At 40.5% G+C, this 9,948-nt stretch overlaps 1 protein-coding gene across 7 annotated transcripts in view; it reads right to left on the bottom strand.

The window, feature by feature from the left end:
• Positions 1-9,948, bottom strand: part of KIAA0586 (KIAA0586 ortholog) — a 74,872-nt gene that overhangs the window by 64,279 nt on the left and 645 nt on the right. For all 7 annotated transcript variants that reach the window (XM_027662599.1, XM_027662598.1, XM_027662597.1 and 4 more), the window contains exons 2-10: positions 9,050-9,126; positions 8,253-8,322; positions 7,015-7,081; positions 6,073-6,250; positions 5,446-5,679; positions 4,727-4,895; positions 3,731-3,898; positions 2,595-2,715; positions 1,313-1,445 (exon numbers count right to left, since the gene is read on the bottom strand). In XM_027662599.1, coding sequence (XP_027518400.1) covers positions 1,313-1,445; positions 2,595-2,715; positions 3,731-3,898; positions 4,727-4,895; positions 5,446-5,679; positions 6,073-6,250; positions 7,015-7,081; positions 8,253-8,322; positions 9,050-9,126 — 1,217 coding nt within the window. The remainder of the gene's footprint in view (positions 1-1,312; positions 1,446-2,594; positions 2,716-3,730; positions 3,899-4,726; positions 4,896-5,445; positions 5,680-6,072; positions 6,251-7,014; positions 7,082-8,252; positions 8,323-9,049; positions 9,127-9,948) is intronic.

The raw sequence follows: 9,948 nt of genomic DNA on the forward strand, positions 1-9,948 counted from the left end.
ACTTTAACCTAAAGACAGATCTGTCAGAGTCAAATCCCAAGCAGGTATTTGATCAGTGTAACTGGGCACAGTGAATTCCCTGACTGGCACAGCTCCCTCCTGCTGGGTTAGAGCACCACCTTCTGTCCTCAGCTCATTCAGCCCTTTGCTTTATGGCAAAGCAAAGGCTCACTTACCCAGGCATTTATTATCTCACTCCACAAACCTCTCAACGATGAGAAGTCAACAGCTAAGTCCCTAACTGACCCAACTTTCCATCTGCTGAAGTCACCTCTGTCTTCCCATTGACCTTTTTCACGAGAGAAAAGAGGTTTCAAACCATTTGTGTCACCTTTGTCTTCCTCCCCTGCCACTCCTCCTCCCATCTCATCCCTTTATGTTGCCTATATAAGGTATGTTACTTGTTTAAGCTTTTAGCAATAGTGGAGAGTAAATATTTGCAACATAAATGGGGCACATGGCACCTGCTCTGTTACTTATAAGAACAGTTAAACATACAACCCACTAAATGCTACAAAATCTATAAAAAAATGCATCATCTGTGCTGTAAGATCTGATGAGTGAAGCTACATTTTCTAAAGATCCAGCAACAGACAACTGGCATGTACTACAAAATATTTTAAGGGAAATAGGAAACCAACAGAATCAGAGTTATCATGTTCCAAACTAATTCAGAGACTTGAATTTACAAGAAGAGAGGACCCCAGCAGTCCTTTTTTCCACATGGAACCAGGTTAACAAACAGATAATTGTCAAAAAAACCCACGTTGCCAGCACAGAACCAGGTTTTGTACCTCCAAAGGTACAAAATAATTGGCCTAAGACACAAGGATGTGTGCCAGGCAATTCCTTGGAAATGGCACTCCTTCCAAAGTGAAGTGGCAAAATGAGGAAAGAAGTGCTTAAGTGATCCCTTAAAGCTGACTGCAGATAAATGGATCACTGTTCTTTCCCAAATGGGAATGTTACATCACCTCTAGTATTACAGGAAGAGAGCAAGCAGAGAACAGGCACTGAAAATATCTGAAACCTTAAAATACACAAGTAAATAACTCCCTTTTTTTCTTTCTCACCTGTTTTATGTCTGGGACAATGGCAGGAAGAGCCTCTACAGTCCAGTCCATCATTCAGGCTCAAATTCCTTTCCCACACACAAAGGCTCCAATATTTCAAGTGATTTTAAACAAATGTTGGTCTTTTTACAGGGGTGGAAGCCAAAGCAACACTTTTACTGACACCAGACTTCTAAGTTTTTCTCCACATTTTTTATTCCCCTTATTGAAACTCCTGGTCATTCTAACATGGATTTTACCTGGAGCATGTTGTGCATTTCTCTTCTCAACTGGCCAAGGTCTTGAACTAAATCATCTGCTTTTTTCACTGTCTTCTCAATTGAACTGTAGCTTTCAAAAGCAGGGACTGGCTCTGTATGCAAAGCATTGTGCCTGATGGGAGAAACACTCCTGATTAAAACTCTCATGGCTCCTCATGTGGCCCAAGAAAGTAGCCAGCTGTGAAACCAAGCATGAATTTAGAGTGCAAGAATACCAAACCTTCAGATAAAGTGGAATTTGCTCTTGCATCTGAACTTACAGAGAGATTACTGGGTTTTCTCTGCTTATCACTTAATGCCTTGAGCTGTATTCTTGTATTTTCAACAGTGAAACTACATTTCACTGAGCAATATTTAAACTTTGGATACCTCTCCATTTGAAGCAAATAACATTTTTGTCCACACTATCACAGATCAGAGAGTATATATGTAGCAGTTTCTCACTGTATTAGTGAAGTTATGACATTACATTATTGCCTGGGGAAAACATGTTTCAGACTGGATGGCTCAGAACATTTTTTCACCCACTCTAAAGCTTAGGAATTCTTAGGTGGCTGCTGCTCCTTCCCACCAAAGTGTTTTCATGGAGCTCCCACAAGCAGGCAGTTCAGAGTCTCACTGACAATGGCACTTGGACACAAAGCCTGCCCAGCTGTGCCTGCACATCTGGCTGCCTGACACAACTCTCCAGGCTGCTACAATAAAAAAACCACATGGAGACAGAAAAACAATCCAAGTGCCACCACTGACCTCTGAAAAAGATGTTATGAACTATCTTAGCAACAAGCCCTCAGCTACCTGCACTGCCACAGAAATCACAGAATTATGGAATATCCTGAGTTGGAAGGGACCCACAAGGATCATCAAAATCCAGCTCCTGGTCCTGCACAGAAAAACCCCCAAAAATCACACCGTGTGCCTGAGAGCATTGTCAAAACACTTCTTGAGCTCTGTCAGCCTTGGTGCTGTGACCAGTTCCCTGGGGAGCTGTTCCAGTGATCAATCAAGTGGGGGAAGAACCTTTTCCTGAGATCCATCCCAAACCTCCCCTGACTCAGCCTCATGCTGTTCCCTCAGGTCCTGTCAAAAGTAATGCAAAAGTAGCACAGAAATACTCCAGTGTTCTACTTTAAGCCCAGCTTTGTCAAGCTCAAGGCCCACACCAGTGACTTTATTACACCACCAATATCTAATACACCTCTCTCAATTTCACTAAAAAACCAAAACCCTTCCTCAGTTTTGGATTGCTATGTTTATTTACCTGTCCCTCTCAGAAAGCCAGCTCATTTCATTGCTGTTTAATGCTGTTTTCTTGGAATACTCATTTTGCCTCAGTGGCATTTCTTGAGAACTTCGAATATGCTCCAGAAGTTTCCTTTCACCTAAGAGAGAAAAAAAAAGAAAGTTCCCTTTTTTTCAATATATTTAATACTTTCTTTTCCTTTCCAGATATTTTCACCACTATCTAATACTCACCAAGGATAGCAAAAATATTTTTTAAATTTAAAAATACAGATCTATTTCAGATAAGGCAAGTCACGTAAAACCACTCACACTGTGTTCCTAAGACTGCTTTAAATTAGCAAAACTAGAGTACAGATGAATGAAACTGGGGTGGCAGTGGACTGAGTCACAGAGAACAAATCTGTGTCATTATGGACAGGATGTTTCTTCCTTTGCCTCATTCCATTTATTCCTGGACCCACTGAACACAACAGAAATACATGACAGTTTTGTAACAGAGACAGAAGAAGCACCTGAGAAGGATCTGATAAAGACACACACAGGCACTTTGTTAGAGCACAATGGCTGCACCCTTTAAATGTTCTTCCTCCATCTTAGATCCTCAAACAATGCTAAACACAACCAACTATAAAAAGATGTTTTATTTTCTTTTGATTAATTGTTCAACCCTGAGTCTCATGCCACTAACCTGATCAAAAACAGTGAAAGAAAATTACTCCACATTTGCTTTACACTTGTTTTCACAACAATAACACAGAGAGCTTGTGGATCCATGAAAAAAAATCCAAAAGATTTCAATTCAACCAGTGATAATGACACAGTTACTGAGTAGCTCTCAAGTTCTACATCATTCTGTCTAATCTTCTTTGAACCTGATAATGAATGGGCACTTCATCTTCCATGTGAGAAAACATTTCAGTGAGCAATCAGGTCAAGATGCTGTAGGTTAGATCAGCACTGCCAACAAGTCTTTAATTAGTTATGAGTGATTTATTCACAAAACTAACCCTCTCCAAATGCATATTCCAAATATTCTCCATATTTGTATCTAAGTGTCACCAAACCAACAGCTCAGAACAGGTGAGGACCACACAAAGTAACCCCCAGGCCATCCTGTTCAGGCCAGTGGAGGACAGGAGTGTCTTACAATACCTTCACTTTTAGCTTTGGGAATATTTTCCTTTTCCATCCCAGAGTTTTCTTTCTGTGAGATTCTCCCATTTTTTGATACAGGCTCTGGGGCACACCTGCGAGGAACTGGTGTCTTCAGAGGAGATGTTTGTGTAGGAATCCCATTACTTGCAAAATGGCTTGAAAATGCTTCAGGGAACACAAGCAAAAGTAGTTATTTAAATGTTAACAATTTTCTTCATAGGAAAAGGTATCAGAGAATCCCAGAATGGTTTGGGTTGGAAGGAGATGATCTTTAATGTCCTTCCAAACCCCCTGCCATAGGCAGGGACACCTTCCACTAGCCCAGGTTGCTCCAAGCCCTGTCCAACATAGTCTTGAACACTTCCAGGGATGGGGCAGCCACAGCTTCTCTGGAAAACCTGTGCCAGGGCCTCACCACCCTCACAGGGAAGAATTTCTTCCTAATATCCCATCTAACCCTGCCCTCTGTCAGTTTGAAGCCATTCCCCCTTGTCCTCTCCCTCCGTGCCCTTGGAGAATCCAGAAAAAAAAAAACCTAGGAAAAAAAAAAAAGCCATGCCAGCTTTATGAATTTTTCATAAAAATGCAAAACATCACAGAATTAGCTAAAAAAGTAAACAGGAAGAACATTTTGTATCTCTGAATGCTATTATTAAGGGAGCAAAAAGCCCCAAACCTAATTATAATATGAACTAGTTCATTACAGGCTCCCACACAGATTATTTCTCAGTAAGATTATTTTAAGTTAAGTCCAGGCCTCTCCTGGTGCAGAAGCACTTAGTAAACCAAAACTCTCAGTTTAATTTAAACTAGAAGAGACTGGAATATCTTCAGAATATGTGGTCTGTTACACAGTACATTAGCCAATAAACCCAATTATACTGAAGGAATGTTTACTACCCATTACTGATGTGTTGTACAATCCAGTATTAATGGAAACAAAATTAATGCAAAACCAAGACTGAAAATAAGGAACTAAGAGTTTGTCTTCACCTTGGGCAGGAGCATCACTGGTAGGAAACAAACCCCTCTGAGACAAAGGCACTTGGTTAGTGAGTGATCTCTGCTCTGGCTGCTCAGGTTGCTTTGTCAGGAGACTGGAGGAGGGCACAGGACTCTGCTGGAACCCACGTGTGTTCACTGCAGAGCTGAGGAGATGAGACTAAGAGACAAAATTACAGAGTATTCCTGAGATATGCTTTCATTTCCCCAAGGAAAAATCGAAGCATGAATAAATACTTGCCATGAAATCATGTTAAGTGGATTTTGACATTCTATTAGGGAGAAAAGTCATTTACAACGACCTCAGAATGCAGACAGGCTTGGACATTATTCTACCCTTCAAAAAGCACACGGGGCTTTTAAATGTAACTTAGTTTTTTAATTTGGCTACTTATTAAATAGAAGTTTCCTCAATTAAATAGAATTTCCTCAACAAAGATCTAAACAGTCTCTCAGAGGGAATGAGAACATTTCACAGTTTTTGCATTTACTTTCCACAGACACAAAGATTAGGGAGGAGGGGGAAGGAGATATCTGGGACAGAAGAAGAAATAAAACTTTTCCCAAAAGCTCTAAACTCCCGAGTTGGCCACTGGATCTTTCTTTCTTTCTTCCTAATACTAAGACATAACCCAAATTATTACAGTATTAACACTGAGATACAGAAGAAATGATTAAAGCTAAAGCTTCTGTATTGTGACTTAAGATACCTGAATATTCATCTGCTGCTCCTGTAGCTTTTCCAGATGCTGAATCCGCTGCACCATGAAAGCATTCATTTGTTTTTCCAGCTCACTGACTCTGTGGTGACAGTGGGGCTTCTCCTTTTGAGCCCTCATATGGGTTTGCTGTTCAGCCACACGCTGCAGGTGTCTGTCTGTCTCCTGCAGTTTATTAAGTAATGCTGAAACTGAGTTCACTTTGGCTTCCAAATCGTTTTGGACCTGCAAGAGAGGATAAAAAAAAAAAAGAAAAAAGAAAAAGGAAGGGGTAAAAACCATACCTTACTGGAGAAGTGGTGCAATCCAGAATCCTGGATTTGCTTCCCAAAAGACACAATTAAAATCCTTGTTAGCCCTAATGTTTGGTGGCTCAGCAATATAACAAATTTTTAAAAGGTAAGTCAAATGGTCTCTGTCCTTTGCCCATTCAGCCAAATCCAAGGGAGTTCTCTCTGGTGTGCTGGTCAGTGAGTGTGAGATTACAGACACACAGAAAACAGGGAGCAGACACAATTCAGGCTCTGGGGAGCTACTACAGACAATCTGAGGCTTGTTTGGAACATCTACTATTTTTAGTGGACAAAGAACTAACACTCCCACGAGCCACTTACTCACCTTGAGGAGTGGGGCTGTGCTGGCAATGGCAGCAGCAGTGGCTGCTGCAATGGTTGTTGCAGAGTCCACTTCCCTGGGTGCTGGCCCGGGGTCATGTCCAACACCTTCCCTTCTCTCTGTGGAGGCATTTCCCAGGAGCTGTACCTTCACCTCCTTAAGTACAGGAGTATTCTGAGCTCTGTAAAAACAAGTGCCTGTCAGTAGCATTGTTTTCTCCATATCCCCTCCAAGCAAATGATTTCCCACACGTAGCACTGCCATCACTATATAAGCTTTTCTCCTTGAAGCTTTCAGCACACATGAAACAAATTTACTCTCATCTTTTAGGATGACACGAGAAATGTCTCAGGTTTATGTTACAGTCCCTAATATAAAAGGCATTTTCCTGTAACCCCAACAAACAATGTGTTTGCAGTTTGTGTTTTGTGAAGTTCAATATTCCAGGTTGGATGGGGCCTTGGAGCAACCTGGTCTAGTGGAAGGTGTTGGAAGGGGGTTGGAACAAGATGGTCTTTAAGGTCCCTTCCAACCCAAATCATTCTGTGATTTTGTGATTCCAGTAGCCAAGTCCAACTAAATTTTTGAGCCTCAGAATTTCCAGCCTACAGATAAACAGCACGTGTCCTTATCTGTCTTTTAAAAATGTTACATGCTTTTGGCACAAGGTGAATTATCTTGCCTGAGTCTTCTATCACGAAATCATTAATTCCAGTAGTCTAAAGGTGTTCTCAAAAATACACAAAATAAACAGTGAATGATACTCCAGTGAATGATAAAATAAACTGAAAACACCTTCACAGACAGAAAAAGAATAGTAACAGAGAACAGTAAATAATACTTTTTTCCTTGCCAGCTAAACATTTTGGCAAAAAATGAAGGGGTATAATTGGATATCTGTAGAGAAACAGAACAGCTGAGTCACTACCAACAGCACATACTTACTTTTGCTTTAACACTGCTCTCAGAGCCTCCTTCTGCCCAGTAGCATATTGAGAAATAAAAACATCATCTGTGGGGAAGGATATAAACAAACTTTGTGGAGCTAACTGACACAAAATGTCTATTTTACAGGTAGAAACAAAGTATTATTTCAATACATATAGTTTTGCTGTGAAGAATCTGCTGCCTGCACAAACCACATCATCTACTGCAGTAACCAATTGTTTCCCTTCACTGAGTTAAAAAACTTAAGTAATGATGAGAGTAAGGGAAGGCTTCATTTAACACAACTTTATATAAGACTGAATGTTGGTACCAATGAAATCCAATAACTGGAAGTAAAGTCTAAAGGGTAACTTGAGCTCAGACAACTCAGTCCATAAAATGCTGCAAATTCTAACTTGAAAAAAATTAATAATAAAAAAAAAAAGGACTGTGATGTGACTATTTCCCTACAGTCATCATAAATTACAACAAATTTTCTCAGTAGCTGCAAATCATGCTAAAAGGACTGCAGGTTCTCCCTCAGCAGAGAAAACAACCCCAGATGTGGCAGGTTTGGAGTTCCTCTGCTGCTGCTGCCACACAGCTTGTACCCAAGTGCTGATAAGCTGCTGCCTGTGAGAGTAAAAGAGGAAACTAAAGTATTGATTTCTGGCCTTAAACAGGGTATTGATTTGTGTTTCTTTTCTCTACACAGCCCCAGATATCCAAGAAACCTGCAAAAGTGTATTTTCTTCAAAAAGTCTTCCCTTCCATAAATCTGATTTGAGCTGGCAGATTCAGAAGTTAAAGACGTTGACATTGTGATTTCTTAAGGTTCTTAACTATTAAAAATACACTTTTAGGGTATAGGCTGCCTGTAGAAAAATATGCCTTTGTAGTACAATTATTCACAACAGGAAAATGCATCCAAGCAAGCCCTTCTCCAAATTCTCTATTCAGAGACATGTTTGATCAGCAAAAAGAATCTCAACATTCTGGTGAACTTGTAGAAGTCCCACTCAGTTAATCACAAGAGCAACTGCAATGCCAGCAAGAATGAGGCAAATTTTGCAAAATTTAAGACTGTAAATTACAATGATCATCTTTTTATCAAAGAAGAATTTTAATATTTTCCCTCAAGAGTTCCCATAATGAAGAAAAATAAATACCTAAGATAAAATTAAAGCTCCTTTTTCCTCTAATTGATCAGTCTTCTCACAAAAAAGGGGCTATATCAGTAGATTGATGTGTCTTACCTTCAGGTTCTCTGCTGTCCTCCAGAAGAAGTGAAGGATCTTCCTGCACTGCAGCTTCTCTAGGAAAATCCTTCAAAAGAAGAGCAGAAAAGGCAACATCACAGCCTTTGCTTTCAGTGGCCAAAATTTTAGAAGTAGATGGAATTGTACAAATTATTACACAAATGGAATCATACCCACACACTAATACAAGGTCTTGGCACAAAACCTGTTACAATCTCCACCAGAGAATCATCTGGACTTGGTAGTCAAGAACTCACGTGGCATTTTAGGGGCTAAAACCTTAGAAGCACAATTCAGATTAAAGCTATATATTTTAAGTGCTGATTAAGTGTATTCTCCTCATTTGTGGCCAAAGAAGTAGTAGTGAAACTATACTTGTGTTAAGTTTAGCCAAATGGCTAATCTCAAACAATACAGGATAACCTCCACAGAGAGAATTAAGTAAGTATTAAAGAATTCCACATAAACTAATGTCCATTTCCTTCCCTGTGATACAAAGAGAAAAAAAAAATTCATGGTTTTAACAAATATTGTGTCATGTGCACCCACCTTTTCAAAGGAGAAATTATACCAGAATTTAAAAACAAGCCTTGCAACAGGCAGTACAGCAAATAAAGCCCCTCCAGACACCTCAGCATTGATATCACGTTGGCAGGAAAAGCAACTGCAAAGTTGTTGTGCAAAGTCTGAGCCAAACATTTGTGATGTTTTTAGAGGAGCTACAGCTTTTTGAGGAAAATGCTATTTAGTTCTCTTAGTTCAGGACTGCAGGAAGCAACAGCAACTTTTCTTACCATTTGGGATAAAAACACGGGCTCTGCACCTTCCACTGGAAGCAGAATTTCTGGATATCCTGTAGTGCTGAGGACTCCTAAAAATAAAAGCAGTTTTACTGTGGTCATAATCACCTGTTGGGCACTTTCACTACAGCCTGGCTGACCCAAATCTCCACATCCCCCTTCTCTTTGAATCCCTAAACATCACGACATTCAAAATAGAAGCGAGCTGAAGTTTATAAACATCAGTGAGTTCTGAGAGCCTGGATGAGAGACTTGCTTTACAGCACGTGAAAAAGTCTCTGAGAAACAGATTATTTAACATCCTTTAAATAGGGAATAAATAGGGATGTTTAACAGGGAATAAACATCCCTGCCCCCATGGATAGGGACACCTTCCACTAGACCAGGTTGCTCCAAGCCCCATCCAACCTGGCCTTGGACACTGACAGGGACAGGGTATCCAGAACTTCTCTGGGCAACCTGTGCCAGTGTTTTACCACCCTGCACAACTCGGCTTTTACGTGCAAAACAGTCTGGGAAAACAAAACAGTCTGGGAAAACAAAACAGTCTGGGAAAACAAAACAGTCTGGGAAAACAAGGCGTGCTGACATTCGCGGGAGGAGAATACAAAGACACCTCAATTATGTAAGTCCTATATGGCTGCAAACACTTCTCAGGGGTTCCAGCACCAGCCTGAGCTGCCCCTGACTGTATCTTATGGTAGATGGAGGTAAATGATGGTAAGGGATGGTAAGGGATGGTAAGGGATGGTAAGGGATGGCAAGGGATGGCAAGGGATGGTAAAGGATGGTAAGGGATGGTAAATGATGGTAAATGATGGTAAATGATGGTAAATGATGGTAAATGATGGTAAGGGATGGTAAGGGATGGTAAGGGATGGTAAGGGATGGTA

Source organism: Corapipo altera, unplaced genomic scaffold (genome assembly GCF_003945725.1).
Source record: "Corapipo altera isolate COAL_440 unplaced genomic scaffold, ASM394572v1 169, whole genome shotgun sequence".
Classification (NCBI taxonomy): Eukaryota; Metazoa; Chordata; class Aves; order Passeriformes; family Pipridae; genus Corapipo; species Corapipo altera.